At 49.6% G+C, this 23,689-nt stretch overlaps 1 protein-coding gene across 2 annotated transcripts; it reads right to left on the bottom strand.

The window, feature by feature from the left end:
- Positions 1-3,654: 3,654 nt before the first annotated feature.
- SALL4 (spalt like transcription factor 4) lies at positions 3,655-23,626 on the bottom strand. 2 transcript variants are annotated; one of them, XM_059407248.1, is made up of 4 exons: positions 23,260-23,626; positions 11,437-12,453; positions 8,720-9,000; positions 3,655-5,711 (listed from the first exon to the last, which is right to left on the bottom strand). In XM_059407248.1, exons 1-4 carry the CDS (start codon positions 23,513-23,515, stop codon positions 5,292-5,294), a joined length of 1,974 nt encoding a protein of 657 aa, XP_059263231.1. In that variant the 5' UTR covers positions 23,516-23,626; the 3' UTR covers positions 3,655-5,291. The 2 variants fall into 2 exon arrangements, with proteins under 2 accessions (XP_059263231.1, XP_059263230.1); XM_059407247.1 differs by having other exon boundaries at positions 10,117-12,453; positions 23,260-23,598.
- Between the last annotated feature and the right edge of the window lie 63 nt (positions 23,627-23,689).

Raw genomic sequence — 23,689 nt, forward strand, 5'->3', positions numbered from 1 at the left:
AGAGAGAGAGGAGGAAGCAGGCTCCCTGCTGAGCAGAGAGCCCGATGCGGGACTCGATCCCAGGACCCTGAGATCATGACCTGAGCCGAAGGCAGCGGCTTAACCCACTGAGCCACCCAGGCGCCCCGTACTTTAATTTTCTAACCAAACTTTTTCCCAGCTTTCCTGAGGAAATTCACTTCTGCATGTAGACATCCTTCAAGACTCATTTACTTTTAGATCCTTCTGGAAGATAAAGGACATTCTCTGCCATTTATGAATAATGTACCGCCTATGACTTCAAATAAAATAGATGGCCAAAGAGATGTATTTGTTAGGCAAAAGCAATAAACAGTCAATTTCTTTTTTCAAAAAGGAATGGGTATTCCTGGGGCACTTGGGTGGCTCAGTCAGTTAAGCGTCTGCCTTCAGCTCAAACGGGGAGCCTGCTTCTCTCCCTCCCTCTCCCCCACAACCCGTGTGCACTCTTGCACGTGCCAGCTCTATCGCAAATAAAATCTTTTTTTTTTTAAGTTTTTATTTATTTATTTGACAGACAGAGATCACAAGTAGTAGGAAGAGAGGCAGACAGAGAGAGGAGGAAGCAGGCTCCCCGCTGAGCAGAGAGCCCGATGTGGGGCTTGATCCCAGGACCCTGAGATCATGACCTGAGCCGAAGGCAGAGGCTTTAACCCACTGAGCCACCCAGGCACCCCCTATCGCAAATAAAATCTTAAGAGAGAAATTGGCATTCCTTATTTAAACGCTTCATGATTTTGTTTGTAAAGAGAGAGCAGAACTGAGGAACTGGTAGGATCAAGGCTCTACAAAGACCTTCAGCTTTCTCCACAGAAAAAAGTGCCTTCTTTCAATGAATACCTTTGGGGGCATCTGTCTTCTGCTTAGGTCGTGATCCCAGGGTCAGAAACACAAGCTTAGCCAAAATACAGCTTTTTGACAGACCCAGAATGAACTTCTGCCACACCAAGGGATGAGGGTCTAAGAGAGAGCAGTGTCCTGCCACCTTCACTTCCGACCACGGGCATCGGGAGATCTTGGGTTGGGTCAACAGCAGCAGGGGGGAAGGTTACACACACACACACACAGGAACCCATGAACGGGATGAACCCTGTTGAAACTCAGTTGCTATGTGAAAACCCACCTTAAAAATTATCCCAACTTTGGGCGCCAGGGTGGCTCAGTGGGTTATAGCCTCAGCCTTCTGCTCAGGTCATGATCCCAGGGTCCTGGCATGGAGCCCCGCATCGGGCTCTCCGCTCAGCAGGGAGCCTGCATCCTTTCCTCTCTCTCTGCCTACTTGTGATCTCTGTCAAATAAAAAAAAAAAAATCTTAAAAAAAAAAAATTACCCTGACTCCGCCTCTATTTCCCCTTGCACCTTATGCTTCGAAAGCAATCCATCCGGGAATGATGGAAATACACCATCGCGCACATGCAAGGAGCTACGTAACCGTCATCTTCAAGATAAAGGAGGTGCCCACTGCTGGGCACCTCCTGACCCAGGTGACCTCCTCCTTGGGCCTCAACACACTGAATCCAGATCCACCTGCCCCCGGGGTTGGGCCCAATCTCCCTAAGGATAGGGTGGACTTTCTGAGCCCAACAGGAGAACAAGGGGGGACTGCCATCCCGAACACCCCCTGCGTTCCAGGTAGTTTTCATGCTCTCGCCATAATCCTAGAAATCAAATATATTCTCCCCATTTCGCAGATGAGATATCCAAGGTCGTGATCTCCTGAACCCATCCTTTGCCGACCAGATGTGTACCCATGTCACCTAACCCCTGACTTTGTTTCCTGATGTTCTATGGGATGTGGACCGGCATTAACTTCCCAGTTGGGGCTCAAGCCACCTACAGCACTGTAAGCAGGTCTTGCAGCTGTGACAGTTGCCTTTGAAACCACTGAAGGGCTTCCTGTAAACATGCAGGCATTTCCATACTTTCAGAGGTCACCTGGCTCAACCCAGTGCTCCCAGACACGGAGAGGGGAACCGCCACCTTCCTTCCCGACTGCCCTCCCCTGCTGCACAGCTGACAGGCCAGGTGGGCCCATCAAACAAGGCACCATCTCCACCTGGAGCAAGGGGCTTCCTCTAACCTTCCCCAGACCCTCTCTACAAACACGACTACAACAAAGCACCAGTTCCTTTCCCAGAACGCTTTTCTGACAGGTTCTAGGGGTGCCAACTGAAGGCAGAGGGTCGGGGGAAATACGGAGTATATTCCCACCCCCCCTCCAGTCTCACTGAGATACAAGTGACAGTTTCAAGTGGGTAAGCGGCCATTTCCTTCGATCTCCCATCAGGTTTCAACAACAGAGTCTGACTACAAGGAACCCAGAAATACCAAGAGGTAGGCAGGTCTGAAATGACCAAGTCTCGGGACACCTGCACTGCATACACACTGGCTCCTTCAACAGAAACGAGCGAGACTCTACGTGGCGCGCTCACATCCCAACCTGGAGAAGTAGCTTCAACCTCAGGGCGGAGAAAACACACATACAGACGAAATGCACACTTACGCAAACCACTGCCAACCCACGTTGCCCCATGGGTCCGTCTTCGGACCGTCCACCCTCGCCCCATCGATCCCTGCGATAGGAAGCTCTCCGAGGTCAACTGGCCAGGAGGAACACTATCCCTCAATGATGAGCAAGACTGTTTACGAGGGGCGCCTGGGTGGCTCAGTGGGTTAAGCCACTGCCTTCTGCTCTGGTCATGATCTCAGGGTCCTGGGATCAAGGCCCGCATTGGGCTCTCTGCTCAGCAGGGAGCCTGCTTTCCCCTCTCAGCCAAGTAAGTACTTCCCAGCATGATTAGGGTTTATCCTTCCATTTCCATTATCTAAGAGCTGGGTTAATCTTGCTTTCAGAGAAAATGCAATGCCCACCTCACTCCAAATTTAGATGAGTTGAGGCCAAAGGACGGACAACCCTTGCAGGGAGGAGAGGAACCCACCTCCCGAGGAGGTAGCCAAGCAGGGCTCACATCAGGTTAAAGGCCACGAGAACGGAATCCCCAGCGTCCTCGGCGGTCAGGAGAACCGGTTCACTGATGGGGTCGCATCCATATCTGCAAGGTTCTCAAGCCTGACTCTGGTACTTCCCACTGGGTTTGCAAAGAGAAACACTGCAAAGGTAAGACAACAGGGTACCTTCCCAGTAGGACACTAACCTCATCTTGCCCTTGTCTCTCCCTAGTGGATATTTCTTCCACCATCCTCCCATGCAATCTTCCCTTGGAATAAAGTGCCAAGTCCTATGTGATTCTCAGCAGTCCGTTCTGGAGGAAATGGTGTCTCTCTCTGCCCAGTGACTCATACCAGATTAGGATGGGCAGTCATGGAGGAATCTCGGTATGGTAAGCCTCCTGTGGTCACAAGTAGAAGTTCCCTAGAATAAATTTACTCTAACAGAACTTTTTGGCTTAAAAAGAAAGATGCCAAGCAGCAAGCAATTATCTGTGTACTTGAGAACACGGGGACAGAATGGATGTAACCAGATGCACATACATCTTCGATTCTGGGACCTGGAGGGTCCTGAGGGCCAAATGAGAGTTCTCAGGTTTAGAGCAGAAACGAACCAGAACCACTCATACATGCCTGGTGGTGGGGGGAAAGGAAGGAAAAAAAAAAAAAAAAACCATCCAAAATTTATTCTCCAACAAGACAGCATCAGCAGGTAAAACTACAGGGTTTCTCCAAAGATTATACATTCACAAGGGCATTACTTAACAGTAAGAAAGGCTCTGGCGTGTTCTCTGTAACAATATCCACTTCACAGTGTAAACAGGTTACTAGCATTGTGTTCAACATACAATTCCAGAAGGAAAGGCACAACGTGGCAAAAAAAATTTTTTTGGATCCTAAAAGTCAGGTGCAATAACACAGACAAACTTTTGGTAACAGTCTTGATCTACTTCCCCACAAAGCAGGAGATTTCTCCACTCAGACATTATGGTCTTTCTCCTTCCTTTTTGAACCATGAGAGCACGTTTCATCATTCCATATACAAAAAGGGGAGGGAGTTAAAAAACAAAAACAAAAAAACAAAAACCAAAGATCAAGAAAATATCTTAAATGTCTGGCGGCTCTCACTACATTAATCAACTCAAGGTTTAAGACATGAGAACACTTCAGCGGTCAAAAATAGGAAAATAGACGCTATGGCTACAAAAATAAAAAAATAAATGAGGTAGATAAATTAAAGCTTTCACACCCATGAACTTGCCTGTTCCAACTTTGTAGCCTTCATGCAACACTCAACAATCTTCATAGTAACTTGGCATTAAAATGCACCAAGGACATTTTTGTACAAATTAGTATGAGAACCTATGAGGAACATGCCCTTCTGTGACTTTCTTCTAGAACGAAAACCCAACTTCTTCAATCGAGTAGGCACTGGCGAACCAAATGAAGTCACCTGAGGGTCCCTGCTCAGCTGCCCACCTCTCCTGGTGGCTCAGGAAGGAGGCATCTGGAAAGCAAGGCAGTACATTGGCACTCTTGGGGCTCTAACTGAACTGTTATTTAAATAAGCAGCAACACACATTGACTCCCTTCGGACTAAACGTAGTCCATTTGAGGGCATCCTATTTAAGGTTCCAAGGTTGAAGGAATTTTGTTAATTCTGCAACCTTAGTTTTAAAAAAAAAAAAAAGTACATTCAGGAAAAAAAGGAAGGAAGGATAGGAGAAGGAGGCTTGGTGGTCAAACACAGGTCCCTAAACAGAGATGCCAGATCACGTCCACGTACCCGCATACAGTCACCAGGGAAGTATCTAGTAACACCCCGCCCGGAATTAGTCTAACAGTTGTCTTTCCCATTGTAGTTCAGTAAGTTCCAACTTGAAATAGGAAGAGTCTTTGGAAACAGTTACCCTCGGTTGTACAAAGATTTTTATGTATACAGTTTGTCGCCAAGTAACAGAGCTACTTTGCAAGACCCGCTTCTTTCCAAAATTAAAGAAATTCTAGTCTGTATTTGTTTTAGTATGTATTTTCTTCTTTTGGGTTTTTGGGTTTTTTGTTTTTTTTTTTTTTTTCAGTTTTTTTCTTTTTCAAATTTTTTTTTTGATTTTTTCTTTTTTTTTCTTTTTTTTTTGCAAAGCAGCATACTGACATCTGATTGTAGGACTTGCCTGAGGTTGTGATCACAACTGTAAACATTATTTGCACATCAGTAAGAAACAAACAGGAGGAGATGGGTTCTTTGAAAAAAGGGAGAGAAAAGTACAGTTCCAGAGGTCATTCTGCCTGCGTTTCTCCTTCAATCAGCGTTCCTCTCCTAGAGCTTAGCTGACTGCGATCTTATTTTCTTCGAGGAAGTGAGGGAACTGGTGTTTGGGGACGCCATCAGCAGCACCTGGCTTTTCCACTTCAGCACTGATGGCTGACTGGGAGCCATCTATCTTGGAGATCGTGGTGTTGTTCACAATGGAGCTGGCCCCCAGGGAAACTGGGAGGGTAGGAATCCCTCCGCTCTGGATCACAGAGATTTCATTGGTCTTCATGGCCAGACCTCCATTGAGCATGGTGGTGTACTGGTTCCACACGACGGGGTCCACGTTCACCGAAGGCGCCAGGATTTCTTTGGGAAACATCTCAGGGACTCTCTTCCCATCAGTTCCTAACAGAGCCATGGTGTTCTCGATGGCCAGCTTCCTCCCACGGCGCGCCGAGCTGTTGTTGGCCCCGTGGGTCATGTAATGGACCTATGGGAAGAGAAACAGAAAAGTTTCCGCCAAAACAGATTTGATGGCGTGCATATTGGCAAGCTCATCCGTCTGCAGATGGGCTGGAACATTTTCAAAATTCAGGTATCTGTTCTCTGGTGTTGGGGGTTGCTGGGGTGGGTGTTGGAGGTGGGGGGTGTTGGAAGGGGGCATGAAAATCAAGATCTAGCAACAATGGGCCCACATTCCTGCCTGGAGGCAAGTAAAGACAACCAAAGCGGGGGACATTTGCTCCCATTCTGTCCCCATAAACAACTACAGGGACCCTGTGTACTAAGCCTTCTCAAGTGCTACAGTTAAAATCTGTGAAGAATCAGCCTGCACAGGTAGTAACACTGCACAGAACTTGACACAAAGGCACACATGGAGTACAAATAAAATGGGAAAATCCGTTAAGACCAGGACATTGCATCCATGTCAATATCCTGGTTATGTTATCTATTCACATTAGCTTTTTTGCAAAAACCATGCCATTGGGGAATACTGGACAAAGTGTGTAAGGACGAATTCTCACTGCACATGAGGTCTCCAAGCAGCCTGTGTAAAAGCCCGAGCTGAAAACTAACTTTTGAACAGAACAGATGCTGCCCTCGTGGACTGATCTACAAACACATGCTTCATCAATGATCATCAACGATCGTCATCAGAGAGAAGCAAGCCCCGCTGGGGCAGTGACAGGAAGGCCACCGTTGGAATGAATGCTGGTCATTCTGGGGTGGCAGACCTCCTGATGACAGAAATCATAGCACCTCCTTCCACTCAGCCCCTTTTCTAAATACAGGTCTTGTCTGGCTTTTGAGTTTCTAAAACCCTTTAAAAAAAATGCGGTGGGCACTATTTTCTCAGGTCACCTCATTTCTTTTTCTTTTTTTTTTTTTTAAGATTTTATTTATTTATTTGACAGAGAGATACACAGCAAGAGAGGGAACACAAGCAGGGGGAGTGGGAGAGGGAGAACCAGGCTTCCTGCCAAGCAGGGAGCCCAATGCGGGGCTTGATCCCAGAATCCTGGGATCATAACCAGAGCTGAAGGCAGATGTTTAACCAGTGAGCCTTCCAGGTGCCCCAGGTCACCTCATTTCAACGCACCAACTCCCTCAGAAGTTAGTAGCTATCTTGCCAGTGGGCTCAGGAATAACCTGCTCTGCAGCACTCTATGCTGTTATGACGTTCCACGCCTAACTGGAAACACATTACGATGTAACTCATTTAATCTCCAGGACAACTCTGAAATTGTCACTACCATTATCCCCATGCCTGCGAAACAGGTACAAGGAGCCATTATCTGCCCAAAGCCGTTTGTGCAGCAAAAGGAGCTCCAGACCTTCCCTGGGCAGATCCCAGGTCCTGGGAATTAACTGAAGCTTTGGATTTCTGAAGTCGGTATCACTGCTCCATCCTTGGCATTTTCACCAATGACAAAATCAAAACACAGCTTGTTTTTGTAGTATGTGTATTTTTTTTAATTAAATGATATACAATCTTACAGCTCTTTAAGGCTGTATATTAAGCCTTGAAGTTTTGGGACCCCTGGGTGGCTCAGTCGGTTAAACATCTGCCTTCAGCTCAGGTCATGATCCCGGGTCCTGGGATCCAGTCCCTCATCAGGCTCCCTGCTCAGCCTCAAGTCTGGTCCTCCCTCCCCTCTACCTGCTGCTCTCCCTGCCTGTGCACGCTCGCTCTCCGACAAATAAATAAAATCTTAAAAAAAAAAAAACAAAAAAAAAACCTAAGTTTTAACCCCTGAGCCACAATGAATTCAACTCAACTGTCTACCCGTGGAGAGAAATAAAGAAGAAAGCCGAGAACATCTCACCCAAACCACCAGGTGGGGCCAGGGGAAAAAACCCAGGTCCCCAGTTCCCATCCTTTGTTCTTACACATGCCACTTTTAGTCCGTACGTGGGCGAGTCTCCTCGCCATCTCCCCGATAAATTCTGGGTGGAATCTAAGGATAGTCAAGGCCATTCTCTAAAAGGACCCAGCCACAGGGTTTTAACACAACTGATAACCTGGAGACTTGCTATCAGATACACTTCATTCACAGCTACTTACTTCAACCCAGCAGACCAGGAAAAACAGAAACCAACACACACGGTCATCATCGAGTCTGTACACATACACGCTAAATGACTTATCAACACCACATTACACTATGCACCACGTATCATCAGTCTCCAGGCTGGATCTCGCCCAGGTACTGTATGATTGTAGAGAGAGGGCACGGTCTGCCCCAGCATCAGGGAAAAACCACCCTACGTGTAACTACTATGTTATACTGAGACAGAAACATCCAAAAGACTTCATGTCCCATTCCTCGAAAAGCATCCTCTGCAAAATGCATTACTATCTCATGTGTCGCTAAGATCGGGGCGGGGGGGCGGTATATGACCAATTTCAGATAGCCGGCACAAAATACCCCACTTTGAGCAGCATCGTGATGTGAGAAAACATACTTTCCGATGCTTATTTTGAGAGCCAGCTATGAGATCTGACTACATGGTATCCCACTGTTTTTGTTTTTATTGGGGGCGCCTGGGTGGCTCAGTGGGTTAAAGCCTCTGCCTTCAGCTCAGGTCACGATCCTGGGGTCGTGGGATCGAGCCCCACATCGGGCTCTCTGCTCAGCGGGGAGCCTACATCCCTTCCCCTCTCTCTGCCTACTTGAGATCTCTGTCTCTCTGTCAAATAAATAAATAAAATCTTTAAAATAAAAAAAAGATTTTATTCATTTATCTGACAGAGCACAAGAAGGCAGAGCGGCAGACAGAGAGAGGCAGAAACAGCACCCCGCTGAGCAGAGAGCCCGATGCGGGGCTCAATCCCAGCACCCCGGGATCATGACCTGAGCCCAAGGCTGAGGCTTTAACCCACTGAGCCACCCAGGTGCCCCATCCCACTGTTCTCAACAGAAGAATCCGCCACAGATGGACGAACACCAATGAAGACTTGCTGCTCAACATCCCCCGCCCCCGCGAGACACGCACCTTCAGGTTGCCTTTGGTGGTAAACGCTCGCCCACATATGTTACACACGAAAGGCTTCTCCCCCGTGTGAGTCCGCTCGTGGATCTGCAGGGCGCTCGCCGAGGAGAAGTTCTTCCCACAGCGTGTGCAGCCGTGCTGCTTGGCCTGTCGGCGTGGCTGGGCCGTTAACAAAGGCGTCATGCTTGGGGACATGGTCGTGGGTCCACCAAAGGCGCCAGGGACTTCAACTTTGACATAGGTTGGCTGGGCTCGGATAAATGTCGATGGCAGACTGCTACGACCTAGTATCCAGAGAAAAGAAATCCCAGACTTTTATCATCCCATATTCATGCCTTCTCAAACCACAAAAGAGCTCTGATGACAGCTGCCCACCGAGAGCCTGGAAACCGCTTCTGCGAACTGTGTACCTCGGACGCAGCCTTTCTCTCTGGCACATCGACCTGCCCAGGGAGGAACAGCTCAAGTACTTGGGGGAAGTCACCATGCTGGCATCAGGGTACAGGCCACACACAAACACCTAAAATTCCAAGTTCCTGCATAAAAAGTTATCTTTAAGGGGAGCCTGGCTGGCTCAGAGGGTGGAGGACTGTGACTCTTGTTGATCTCCGGGTAGTGGGTTCCAAACCTATGTTGGGTGTGGGGTGTCGAGTTTACTTAAAAGTAAATACCTAAAAACTATTTTTTAAGAAAAAACGATCTTTTATGCACAGAGGGCAACTTTCTCAGATCCCCTCCCTCCTTGGGAGCTTCGTGCTACCTCTTTGCTATAGCTCAATCAACTTGGCTTTGCTGCACCCCCCCCCATACCCACACCCCCCCCCCCCCCCCCCCCCCAAGCAAAAAAAAAAAAAAAAGGCATGCCCAGACACCAGGTTTATTTCATTCTATCAGCAGCTGTTCCCCCATTTCACCGTTAACATCAACGGGTACCCCATCCATTTTGTATGTGCATTTTAAAATGGGTCAGATTCTCCTCCTCACCCCCCCCCCATTATTAATCTTTGAACCTTGCAGTAGGGAACGGGACCTCAGAATCAAGGAACTATGGCTTATCTCAGTGGCCAAAAAGCAGCGCTTACTTTCTCAAACACATTCTTCTACTGGATCATTTCCGTAAGATTACCCAATGTCTCCCTGGGGCTCAACCACAAAAGTTAAAAACTGGCAAGTGTGCTGTCCATACCCAAACTGCATTAACCACCATCAACAGAAGGATGTCAGTGCTCGGACAGAGGCAGCTACTAATCCCCTCCACCCAGAAGCACAGAGAGGCTAATTGCCCTACAGAAGAGCTGCTCTGCACACGCCACACTGTCCATTTGCCAAGTTCAACCCAGGTTCCTTTTGGATGACCTTGTGCCCAAAATGGACCTAAGTTAAATCCAAAGCTCTATCACCTTCCATCTCAGTGCGGCTGTTCTCGGAGCCGTCTGCCTTGCCACCAGCATCAGGAGATCGGGACTTGAGGCTTTCTGCCTGGCTATTGGCTGGGGACAGCGCCTGGAAGGACGCCATCTCCAGGACATCTGGACTTCGGCTCTGGTACTCCTGGTCTCCCATCACTGAGGACGACGAGTCGTTGGTCAGGCCATCACTCTCCACCGAGCCGTTCTCTCTGCTGCTCTGCCGCTGCAGGACAAGAGGAGCAGGACCCACCTTCCCCGGGGCATCGAGGGAAGCCGTCACGGCAAACCCGAGCGTGGGGGATGCCGAGTGGACGCTGGGAAGAGGGACGGGGACCTTCAAGGAGCTCCCGGGGGCATCCTGGGGGCTGACCTCATCCACATCAATGCTTTCGAGAACGTCGTCCTGACAGACGGCACCCGCACCACCATTTTCACTGACCATCATGGGCTCAGGCCCCGTGAAGTCACAGGGGCTCTCGGGCAGGGGCGTGTTGGGAATCTGGCCGCCCATGTGCATCCGGATGTGCTGCTGCAGCAGGACCGCGTTGGTGAACTTCTTCTGGCAGATGGGGCACGAGTGCTGCGTCTTCACGGACGCGCTGGTTCGGTGGACCCCGAGGTGCGTCTTCAGGTTGCCCTTGGTGGAGAAGGCCCGACCGCAGATCTTACACTGGAACGGCCTCTCCCCGGTGTGCGTGCGGTAATGCATCTTGAGGGAGCTCTGGCAGCTCAAGACCCGGTGGCAGATGAGACACTCGTTGGGGTCGGTGGTGGCCTTGTCGATGTTCTCTACCAGCTGCTGCAATTTCAGGGTCTCGGACCCCGGCTCGGGTGTCCCGCTCCCTTGGAAGCCACCAACCCTCGGGGAACTGTGGTGTGGCCCCACCCCAGGGAGCAGGGATCCATCCTCACTGTCTGGAGAAGGCCCGGGCTGCAGGTCGTGGGGCAGAGGGCCGCCCATGAGGTCCTTGGGGTTAGTCCCTAATGAGAGATTCTGAGGTAGCCCTAGGTTGGGGGTCCCTGTTACAAGGACAGGTTTGCTGTCTAAAGAGAGACTCGCCTCCTCTACGGGGACAGGTACAGAGAGTGCATAGGGAATGCCATTGCCCGCCGCCATTTTGTCGTGGAACTCAGCAAAGAGCTGGGGGTTCGCCTTCACCTGGGGATGTCGATGAAAGTGCACCTTGAGGTTGCCCTTGGTGGTGAACCGGTGGCCACAGACCGAGCACACGAAGGGTCTCTCTCCGGTATGGGAGCGGAGGTGGATTTGCAAGGAGCTATCAGTCCCAAAAACCTTGCTACAGTACTTACACTTGTGCTTGCAGAGGACGGCCTCGTCTTTGGCTTTGACCTCCACGGGGGACACGTTCGGTGGCTTCCCCTTCCCTTTCTTGGACGGGTCTAAGGCCACCGTGGAGAAAGGGCTCTGGAAGAGCACAGAGCCTGGGGCCTGAGGTAGCAAAGCGCCGGGGAGGCGCGACATGACGCCCGGCAGCACCCGCGTCCCGTCTGGCTTCAGGGCGAAGGGCGCCAGCCCGGGGGACGCGGAGCCGGCGCCGGCGGCGGAAGGGACGTTTGCGTGAGGTAGCTTGGCTGGCTTCAAGGCGTCCAGGGACAGGCCCTGGCTTCCGGCTTTCTGGCTGAGCAGCGCCACGGCCGCCGACACCTGCTGGGACATGTGGCTGCCCAAGGTCTTGAGGGCGTCGGCCCCCGCGGCGCCGGAGTGCAGGGCGTGCGACGCCCACATGTTCACCTGCACGCGGATCTGCTCCGTGAGCTGGATCTGCTGCAGCTGCTGCTGCTGGAGGCACAGGATCTGCTCCAGGACCCACGGGATGCTGCTGGCGCCGGGCAGGGGGGCCGGCGGCGCGTCCGCGCTCCGCTGGTTCACGGCCACCTTGGTGCCCCGCAGCGCCTGCAGAGTGACGTTCGTGTTGGCCACTTTGCCTTTGGGTACGTAGCTTATGTCCTGGGATGCGGCCGGCAGGGCGGCCTCGGTCTTCAGGAACACGACAGGCTCGGCGCCCAGCTTCTCCTTCGCCTCCCCCGGGCCGCCGCCCTCGCCGTCCTCCCTGGGCCCGTCCTTGCTGCCCGGACTCAGCCCAGCCCCGGAGAAGTCGTCGGGAGGGACCGGCCCCTCGCTGTCGTTCATGATGAGGACGGGGGGGTTCTTAGTGCAATTTTTCTTGTGTTCGAAGAACTCGGAGAAGCTGAAGAACTCGGCGCAGCATTTCTCGCAGATGTGAGTCTCCTCCCGACGGGTCCTCTTCGAGGTCAGGCCATCCCTGCTGGCTTCACTGCCACTCCCCGGGGGGTTCATGGGAGCACCTGGGACAAGAGAGCACAAGCTAAGAATGATGCCTAAGAAGGGGCACGGGGGCTCTTTCTAGCAAAGAACCACAACTCACCATACAGACATCTTCCTGTGTCCAAACAGGCAGAAGACTGTAAAAGGGAACTAGGCCTCCAGAGGTCGGAACCAACTAACCACTTGTGTAGTGGGTTCACTGTGCCCACTCCCATCTACACCCCCCACCCCACCCCCTGGGCCGCCAAGTATGTCCAAGTCCTTATACCCAGCACCTGTGCATGTGAACTTACTGGGAACAGGATCTTTACAAATCTAACTGGGAGAGTCCCTAACCCATTGCTTGATGTTCTTGAAGAGACAGGGAATGAGAGATGCAACAAGTAAGACCCTAGGAAGGAATTACCGGGGCTCTAAGCCAGGACTGCCAGAAGCCAACAGGAGACAGAAAGGAGGCTTGAAACCCTTCTCCCCTGTCTCCAGAAGGAAGCCACCCTCGCTGACACCTCAATTTCAGGTGTCCGGCCTCCAGAACCATTCGCCTGAATTTACGCTTAAAAGCCATCCAATTTGCAGCAATAGTTTATGGAAACCCTAGTAAATTCATACAACTTCTCTTTATTAAAATAATCCCCTTGGAGCTCTGCACTCCACTCAGAGCAAGCTTGCAAAGGCCAGTGGGTCTCACGCAGTGAATATAAGTGACACTGGGAACGTTCAAAATACAGCTGCTCATCCCCACGCCAGGGCTGCTGAAAGGGAACCGCATTACGAGTGCACCTTCCCAGTTCCAAGGGGCCAACACTGAAAATACAGAGAACAGCACGCTGGTCCATTTACACAGGAAGGCCAAGCGGATAGTCCAAGGAGTATTTTCTTTTTTAAAAAAGATTTTTACTTAAAAAAAAAAAAAAAAAGGCAGACACTAAAGAAGATTTTTACTTATTTATGACAAGAGAGATATAGCGGAAGAGGGAAACCAAGCACAAGGGAGCTAGACAGAGAGGCAGACTCCCCGCTGAGCAGGGAGCCCGATGCAGGGCTCGATCCCAGGATGCTGTGATCATGACCTGAGCCGAGGGCAGAGGTTTCATGACTGAGCCACAGGCACCCCATTCTAGGAACATTTTCATGAGACACTGACAAAAGATTTCATGTTCAAAGAAGGCTGTGACCATAGGGAAAAAGACCCTGATGATCTTATACTTATAGATCATGAAAAACTAGAGGAATGTCTCATTGGTCTGGACACTATATTAATAAGCCATTATGTAAAAAGAGAAGCCGGAGGGCGCCTGGGTGGCTCAGTGGGTTAAGCCGCTGCCTTCGGCTCAGGTCATGATCTCAGAGTCCTGGGATCGAGTCCCGCATCGGGCTCTCTGCTCAGCGGAGAGCCTGCTTCCCTCTCTCTCTCTCTGCCTGCCTCTCCATCTACTTGTGATTTCTCTCTGTCAAATAAATAAATAAAATATTTAAAAAAAAAAAAAAAAAAAAGAGAAGCCGGAGAATGAAAGGGGATGAGAATGATGGGTTTCGCTGCAACTTCTACTTGCAACTTCTATTCCTATAATGTATCTGAAATGAAATATACAAAATCAAACACCTTCCTGTTCTGGGCTGGTCTCCAAATTTCTTTTGTAATTGGGTCCTATTCCCTTCAGGGTTAATGGAAGCCTGCATATTAAATTGCCCATCTTGAGACTGTGGCTTTTATCTCGACATCTGGGTCCTAAAAACAAGAAGTCAGGTGAAAAGTCCCCCAAGCTACTTTACTGTTCTCATTTCCTGGCTATCCAATTGTAGGTACACTCCCCCACGGAGAAACCAGAGGTATACCTCAGAGTCAGGATCTAAACCAACAGATAATTGCACATGTATACAAAGATCCATCTAAGAACAGTTTTGGTTTGTTTGTTTTTAAACAGAAATGTTAAATGTTCTGTATTCAGCCATACAGCAGAAATGGCGTTAACTTCTGGATGCTCTCACATGGAGACGAAGTTAGGTGAAAGAAAACAGGCTGCAGAAAAATACATAAAATGTGACCACTTTTGTTTAAAATACAACATGTCTGAAATGTACAAATGGATGGAAGAGAGGCCGAGAAGGATACATCTCACATTTAAATAAATTATTACTTTTTAAAGCAAACTAATATATTTTTGCCTCTCAACTCCTTCTTGGGTGATTACAGTCCCTAAAACCATGGGGGTTTGACTGAGGACGTCCTGCACAGAATGGGGGTGGAAGTGATCTTGAAAGAAAAGTTTATTTCCTTTTTTTTTTTTTTTTAAGATTTTATTTATTTGCCAGAAAGAGAAGAGTTGTAAGCACAAGCAGGGCAAGCAGCAGGCAAAGGGAGAAGCAGGCTCCCTGCTGAGGAAGGAGTCGGATGCGGGATTCATCCCAGGACTCTGGGATCATGACGGAGCTGAAGTCAGACACTTAACTGACAGCCACGCAGGTGTCCCAGGAAAGTGTGTTTCTCTTGAGAAGATCTACAGATTTCCGGCTTTCAAAAAGTAAGTAATTCTTTAAAATTTACATAAGCCCATTCTTTATGAATTTCAGACCTAGCGCTACGAAGTTTTGTAAGGCGTGTGTGGGTTGGCGGTGAGCCAGGGACGAAGAGCCAACAGCCACTACTAACAGGTCTGGCCCGCCAGTGTAGGGAGCGTAGGTTAGGGCTGACCCAGCACTTGCCTGTGAACAAGCTGGATATGGAAGCCTTACTCTTCAGGATCTGCCCAAAACAAGCATAACTGTGACAACCTCATGCGGCAGGTATGCCTGGGTTCAGTGAAGTTTTTAACAAATGTGTGAAATACTTACTAATGTGCCCGATGCCATCCTGGATGGAACCTGGCAAGAAAGGTGCAGATACTATGGAGTTCAGTGAACATTATTCTCTCCACCCTTCTAGCTCTAGTGGCTCCCATGGTTAGCTGGGAAACTGGGGAACAAAACTTTTCTAACCACCATCACTGAATGCCGAACTCATTCACCAACACATCCCACCTCCTACTGGGCACACCACAGGGCAGCTAGGGATCCGACCGGTGGTGAAATGATGACCATGACGTTCTGTCTGCAGGTCGGACCGGGGACCTCTAGGTGCCCCCTACTATGCTCACCCAATCTATTAAATTACCTGCCCCACTGACAAACGAGAGAAACAAACTGAAGGATCGTGCCTTGCCCAAGGCAACACAATCAAAAATTAGTCATAGCTAACTTCTGAGCACTTATACTATGTTGCCAGGCGTAATTCTAAACAACTCACAGGTTCTAACAACTCTGAGGTAGGGGCCGTTGTATTTCAGAGGGGGAACCGAGGCACAGAGGGCATCAGTTTGCCCAAAGTAACACAGGTGATAAAGGGCAGGGCCAATATTAAAACCCAGGCATGCAGCCCCACAACTTCCCTCCTTCCTTCACTTCCTACCATCATGTTTCTTCTGTTGAGACTGCAACTATCTTTCCTCTCAAAGACACCCCAGGAAGGACAGAAAAGCCTGAGGGGTCAGGTTGGCAAGAAGGGGAAAGAGACGCGGACACATGCTACTACAATCTTTCTGGAACTCCTGGAAGTCACTTGAAAAGTTAGTACACAGGGGCACCTGGGTGGCTCCATCGTTAAGCGTCCGCCTTCAGCTCAGATCATGATCCGAGCATCCCAGGATCAAGCCCTGCACCTGGCCACCTGCTTAGCAGGAAGCCTGCTTCTCCCTCTCCCACTCCCCCTGCTTGTCTATGTCCCCATCAAATAAATAAATAAATAAATAAAATCTTAAAAAAAAAAAAAAAAACAAAGGCGCTAGTACAAAACACATCCCTGCTACCCTCCAGGTGTTCGACAGGTTAAATTCCCAATCCCAGCCATATTTCAAGTCAAGTTAAAAATATTTGTCAATTCCCAGAATACAGTCAGTACCTATCCCCCTACTTTCCCAGGACTAGGAGTGAGGTGTCAGAGGCAGTGTTATGTAGCACTCTTTCTGGAAAAGCAATTCTGGCAATTATGTGTCAAGAACTTTAAAAAGGACAACTTTTAACAAGTTTCCCTTGGCAGGGAAATACACCCTACCGGGAGGTGCACAGAAGAGAGAAAGATACAGTTCCTTCCGCAGCACTCAGCACGCAGCAACATCAGGTTGGTTCCCCCGCAGTTCTCCTCTGACCCTTGTTAGGAATTCGCTTTATGAAATAAGGATACATTTCTCTTACTAACAAACAGCAAAAACAAAAACAGGTACACTCTGTGGCCAAGCAGGAAGGCTCTGGTTAAATGAAGTCAGGGCACAGAGAAAAAGGGATTCATCTGTAGCCTACAAAAAAATAAAGCAGATCTCTTACTTGTGGTGTTCTAGAGGGCAACCGCCCCAGATTTATTTCAAGAGGAGGAAGAGAACGGGGTGTAGATCTGCGGTCCCACTGCCTTTGTGGATAAAGACACAAATATGTACGTGGAAAATCCTCGGTCTATAGTAAGAGAAACTAGGGCTGCGTACTACCTCTTGGGAGTGTGGGCCTGGGGACTGAGGGGGGAGAGAACATTTTACAAGGGTCAACCTTTGTACTATGGTTTCTTTTTCATTAGCATGTTTCAACCCTTAGACTCAACCATTGTTAACTTCTGGAAATCTCCAGTAAAGCCACACGCAAGAATACCATCCAGGTTTGTAAGGGGAACCACCCCACCCTCCAGCAAAACACATGCTCCCTTAACCCATTCATCTCTGCAGCCACATCATTAGACAAGTGTCCTCAGGCCCAATTTGCAGATGTGCAAACTGAGGCTCAGACAGAATTAAGTGGCTCAAGGTAAGAATCTGTTCACCAGGAAAAGACGACCAGGGATTGTATTCTTAAGTACCATCAAGAAGGGCGCTAAACTTAGGGGCCTCATTTATCATTGCTTCTTCTAGAGCAGTTTCTCACTTTTTTTTTTTTTTAATTTCATCCTTCTACAGAGGCTTTTAGAGCTTTCTTAACTACTACCTCTCCTCCCTTGCCATGAAACTTTAATACCACAAATATACTGTATATCTGTATGTGCAGTGTGGTCCTTCAGGAAGGCCAAAATCCACTGTACATCAAGTTTTCTGTCCCCATCCCCTCAAGAAAATGTTCACACACACCCCCAAAAAATTTTGAAAAGGGGGCACTTGGGATCTGAGCCCCACGTCGGGCTCTCTGCCTAGCGGGGAGCCTGCTTCCCTCTCTGCCTGCCTCTCTGCCTACTTGTGATCTGTCAAATAAATAAAATCTTAAAAAAAGAAAAGTTCACCCCCTTGGGGACAATATTCCTTCATTGAGAAAGCCATTTCTAAACCAGCATTTTTAAACTGAAGTCCATGAAATTAGGTAAGAAACAAAAATGAGATCTTTATTTTCACTAATCTCAACTAAAATTTAGTATCTGACTTTCAATGACAAATGTTGGAGAGACACCACAGTGGTACTTGCAGAACCTGCGACTTCGTCACAGAAAGCCAATCTTTTCCTATGATGTTAATGCTGCTGCCTTACTGGAAATTCTGGGTTACCTGAACAGCTGTGCTCATCTTTTTAATGCGTTCATAAAGAAGCACATTATTCTATCACCAATGTTTTTTGGTTTTGATAACTGTGTTTCAGTGCAATCTATTTCCTTGGTGTTTGTGTTTTTTACTCTTTGCACTGAAATACGCTCTGTGGAGAAGGAAGCTATGGCACAAAAGAGGTTAACCGCCCCCCCCCCACCCAGAAGGATCTAACAGTTTCCAAGAGTGATTTACAACCTGAATACCAGCTTGCCGTCCCTGTATACACAGGCTGGCCTCTTCTGTGGGCTGGATACAACGCCAGCAACATCCCACTTGAGTCTTAAAACAGAGCAGCTCTGAACACATGTGCAGTAAAACGACCTTCTCCATCCAGACCACCACGAGCCAACACCGAAGCCCTATTTGCTGGGGAGTTAAGAGGAGTGGGTTATGGACAATTGCCTGCTTCGCTTAAGTTACCCCTTCCCAAAAGGGAAAAAGGCAAAGTTCAGAGAGATTCTTCCATCTTTCCACCCCACCCCCACTCCGAATTTTAGGAATGTTATCTCTCAGCATCTAGTTATCCAATAAGTTGGAAGAATGCAGTAAACCCAGCAGGGGTCTTAGATTCAATCACTGCCAAATGGATAGAAAATACTCTTACTATTGTGTAGAAGAAAAGCTCATCTACCAGAAGCCAATCAAACTCTGCGAACTCCAAAATGCTTAAAAAATAAAACCAGTATAATCTTGAGAAAAGCATTGACTCAAGCTTATTTTCCTCTCCCCCAGTTCTATATTAAAAAGAAGCACAATGAGTAGATTTACATAAAGTATACAGTATCTTCTACCCTCCCCCACCGTCAGGATAATTGCTTACCAAAAAAACAAAAGGAAAAGAGATGTCCTTTGAACTGGCTGAAAGAAAGTGGCCATTTACCAGTTTAATTTTACATCTCAATTCAGAAACCCAGAAACATTTACTAACAAGGCTTTAACTCGATTCACAGATAGCTGATTAAAGCTATAATTAAGTTCTACTTAATGAAAAGCTAAAAACTTATTTCAGAACAGTGTTGATCAAAATTCAGAGACTGTGCTGAGAAGGAGAAACAGTAAAAGAATCAAAGGAGGCTGTAACAGCTGTTAATGTGTCTGGGTTCTGCTATTTACACATTAAGAGATAGATCCTATTTTCCAGAAGAATTGGGAGTTATTCTTTTAAGCAAACCTGTAAACTCCATGCAGGCAGGGGTTTGTGTTGTCCCTTTCCACAGAGCACTGTCTCCCCTCAACAAAAGACCAACGGTCAAGAAGTTCATTTGAAAAAAAAAGGGGGGGGGGTAACTAGCATTGCCATACTTGTTTCCATCCACACTTTTAAAATGGTATAGATGCTTTCTTTTTAAAAAAATCAAAAGTACAACAGGTAAAGGGTTGATAAAGGGGGAACTTTTTGAACTCTTCCCCATGATTTTTCCAGGGCACTAAGGCCCAGAGCATGACATGCAAACACTGGTTTTTTTTTTTTTTATTTCCAAGTCTCCTCCCCAAAGACCCCTTAATCTAAGTCCGAAAAGGCAAATCTCAAACATTAAAAGGGAGGAGAGATCGTCAAACTCCACCGACTAAACACTCATCAGGGCTCCATCAAAGGAACTGATGGAAAATCCCATCTCAAAACCAACCCGAGTCAGATCATGATAAACAGCTCAGTGGATTCGGAGCAAAAGGCTGAAACCAACCATGAGCAAGCCATTTCAACCCGGGGCTACTGTTTACTCTAAAATGAGTGCAAATGAGAATTAAAGATCGCATACTAGAGGTCCCCAGCCTCGTCACTGGCACTCAGTAGGCTACAGTTAAGAACCACAGAATCATCTCAATGGGCACTTCTGGACAATCTCGATGGAAGAAATAAAACTGAAACACCGTTATGCTGAACAAAATTGATTACAAATCACATTCCCAGCACATAGTGGGTCTTGGGCGGTTGAAATGATCTTCACCCCCACTGTATAAAAGAAAAATTCAAAAGCTCAGAGAAATCGAGGTCTCCAGATTACACAGCTGAAAGTCATATAACCAGACAGGAACGGTCATCTCTAAAACCTTACCAGAACACTAACTTTATTCAAAAAGAGGAAGTCCTAACTCCTTCTCCTGCCTCCCAAGATGGCTCCCCAACTGCCCCCCCACCATGAGGAAGCCAGGGGAGGCTGAAATGACCACGTAGGGACTTGTGCAATTTATTTTTAACGGAACAAAAGGGGCTACCGGCAAGCGGGAGCCCCTTTCTCTATCAGAAACTAAGATGGGAACACAGAGGGTCGGCCTGCAACATTCAAGCCACTATCCAGGAGATTTCCCTCTCTCCCGCAATTAAAATAGGGACTTCCAAGGGCCCTCTTCTCAAAATCATTACAGCCAGAGGAGGTCATTTCGGTTTAGAAACTGGGGCTAGGCAGCTGTTTGAAACTTGGGGATCTTAATCGTTGATGGTTGTAATCCAGTTTAGCACAAAGGGCATTCGAAACTCTTTTGAGAAAATGCTAATTTTCCTGTATGTAGCGTGAGTCCACTGCCCACCTGCAGATGTTTTGATCTCCAAACTCCATTTTCCTCAAAACTATATATTTTTAAAGATTTTATTTATTTATCTGACACAGAGAGAGATCACAAGTAGGAAAGGGGTGGGGAGCAGGCTCCCTGCTGAGCAGAGAGCCTGATGTGGGGCTCAATCCCAGGATCCTGGGATCATGACCTGAGCTGAAGGCAGAGGCTTTAACCAACTGAGCCACCCAGACGCCCCAAGAACTGCATTCTTTCCAAGAGGATCTCAAATTGGTTTTGCAAAAATAGGACTGGCCCAATCTTAGTTTTTAAAAAAATTATACATATCTACATATCTATCAGTATATACACATCTACCTATATAGATCCATGTTATCTCTCCCTATAGCTACATAGATATAATATATAGATAGATACACACATAACAGGCTGCTCAAATGCAAACTGCAGCCGTTAAAACGTACTGCTTGAGGAAACTACCTTCTGTCCCATGGTGGTAATGGAAGATTCTGCAAATACATTTGAGGACTAAGGAATTCTTTGCAAGAATTCCAAACACTTGGCAAAGAATAGCAGGTACAGCTAGGGCTCCGGCAAGGAACTGGTCTGAGTCCCCAAGGGCGCCCGTCCTTCGGCCCAATCCGGCGCTCTCCATCCCCGCCCCCCCCCAACCCGTCCCACCCTTCAGGTGTGAGCCGGTACCTGTGAGGGGACCCGCCTCTCAGCAAAGCGTGCGGCTCCAGGTCGGGCCTCCAGGGGGCGCCCGCGCGCAACTCGGCGGTCCGCTCCAAACCCAGCGATCAATAGCGAACCAACCGCCCCCCACCCCCGCCGCCCAAATCGTGGAGCGGGCGCACAGTCAGGCCCGAGATCCTAAGCCCAGCCCCGGGTAACTGACTGTACACTCCAACCAGCGTAATTTAAGAAGCCGCCGTGTAACAAGCTCCCCGCAAAGGTGCCGAACACCACCAAAAGCACCACTTGCGTGCGCCCACCAAAAACCAAGGGGGTACGAGAATGGGGAGGTCAGAGCTGAACCAGGGGAGGGGTCAGAGCCCGGAGCTCGCCCCTCCTCTCGGGAGGAAGCGGGCGGGCGGAGGGTTAACCCTTTTGTTCCAGGTGGGCCAGGCGACCGACGAAGCCTCTCCATGCTCTCCCCCCCCCCCCCCCCCAACCCGAGGCACAAAGAGAGTCCATCCTCCTGGGACCTCGGGTGCCGGCAGCCCTGACCATCAGACGCCCCGAAAACGCACAGCCGCCTCTCGTCAAGACGATCTATTTAATTTGCCCTGGAAAAAAAAAATGTTATGGGGGGGGGTCGCAGGGGTTTACATTAACCTATTATAAATTTGGGCAACATAATGCATTCCCTACCCCCAAAAAGGGGGAGGTAGCAAAAACGGAGCGCAGCCTTCCTACCGGAGTTACGGCTTGGAGTGTCTGGGACAGCAGCGCACACCCCCATCAGCGGCTGAGAAATTAGAAAGCAGGCGGGGAGAAAAGGGGAAACGATCCGCAAGGCCCAAGACGAGATTAACAACGCCCCCTCCCCCCACGCGTAGCTAAAAACTTATCAGGCGACAATTTGGCGGGCCGGGACGGAGGGGAGATAGGGGGAAATCAACTCGCTCCTACAACCTCCTCGGTTAAGTGACCCGGAGGAGGGGAGTTTGCCCGGCCGCTCCAGGCGGGGTTGGGGTCCCGAACGCCTCCCGACCCCGGAGACGCTCGCCGCGGAAGCGTGGGGCGGGTCAGCCCCGGGAGCTCGCCCTGGCCGCGACCGCCCAGACCTGGCCCGACCTCTCCCCCCCTGGCCCCCGGGGCGCGCTTCTGGAAAGCCGGGCGCCGCAGGAAAGCCCCGCAAAATTCCAGGCTGGTGCACCCCAGAGGAGCTGCCGCGAGCCCGCGACCCCGGCCCCTGGGGGCCTGCACCCCTCCGGCTGGCCGCGGTTATTTTTAGGAAGTCGGAAATCAAAGATGGCTGGAGGTCAGGCCCCGAAAGGTTAGGGCGAAGATCGGCAGGCGGCAAAGACCGAGGAGAAAAAGCCAAAGCCCTAAGGAAATTTTTTAAAAGGGAAATACTGTGCCCTTCTCCCGCACCTCTTCGGGCCCTCCAATCCCCTCAGCGGGTGGCCCGCACCCCAGCTCCCGGAGATGTGGAGAGGTCGCGCCCCCTCCCCCCGCTTGGCCCGGGAGGGGCGCGTGCAACAGATCGCCCTCCCCCCCCCCGGGGGGGGTTCTTCCAGGGGCGCGCTCCTTCAGCCTCCTAGAAGAGCTCCCAAGGGGTGAAGGAAAAAGTGGGGACCCCCGGGGTCTTTCTTTTAAAAGCGACGCCAGGGAGGGAGGAGGGGAACCTAAGTTACAAGTGGGGGGGAGGTAACTAGCGAGGGGAGTGGAACCAATTAAGAGAGGGGGCAAGGGACGAGTAGGTAACCTTTCAGGAATGAGGGACACGGCGGGGGGGGGGGGGCGGTCAATCTTACAACAAGAGGAGCGAGACCTGGGGGTGAAACTTACACAAGAGAGGGAAGAGGTAAAGTGTAAAATTAACAAGGGCGGGGGGGCGGGGGACGACGAGCGTGCCTTCCCTAGAACTGAGACCCCAAATCTTGGTTCCAGAATCTGCGCTGGAAGCCGCTAGCTCCCCGAAGCTCGCGCCTTCGAGGGTCCAGCGAACGTCCGGAAACCTGCCCGCCCCCGGCGCGCGCCCCCAGCCCTACTCACCCGGCTCCCCCGCCGCCGGCGCCGCTGGGGCCGCATCTGCAAACTCCGAGGCCGGCTGCTGCGGCTGCTGCTCGCCCTGGTCCTCCTCGGAGTTGATGTGCTGGGGTTTCGCCTGCTTGCGCCTCGACATGGTGCGAGCATCGGGCCGCCTGGAGAGCCGCCACAAATTCCTGGAGTTAGGAAATTTACCCCCCTTCGGCCGGAACGCGCATGTCCCAGTAATTATTATTATCAATAATGCATTGCGATTTATCATGAGCCCTGACAGCTGATTGGCCTGGGTCCAAGACCTCAGAGATCATTTAAATAAGCCCTCATTGATCAGGGAGGGGCGAGGCATTCTGGGCTTTGTAGTCCGGCCCTACATGCGACAAAGGCGTGTTCATCGGGGGAGCGCAACTAATTAGCATCCGGGCTCAGATTGGCTGGA

This window comes from Mustela nigripes, chromosome 7, assembly GCF_022355385.1.
Source record: "Mustela nigripes isolate SB6536 chromosome 7, MUSNIG.SB6536, whole genome shotgun sequence".
Taxonomy (NCBI): Eukaryota; Metazoa; Chordata; class Mammalia; order Carnivora; family Mustelidae; genus Mustela; species Mustela nigripes.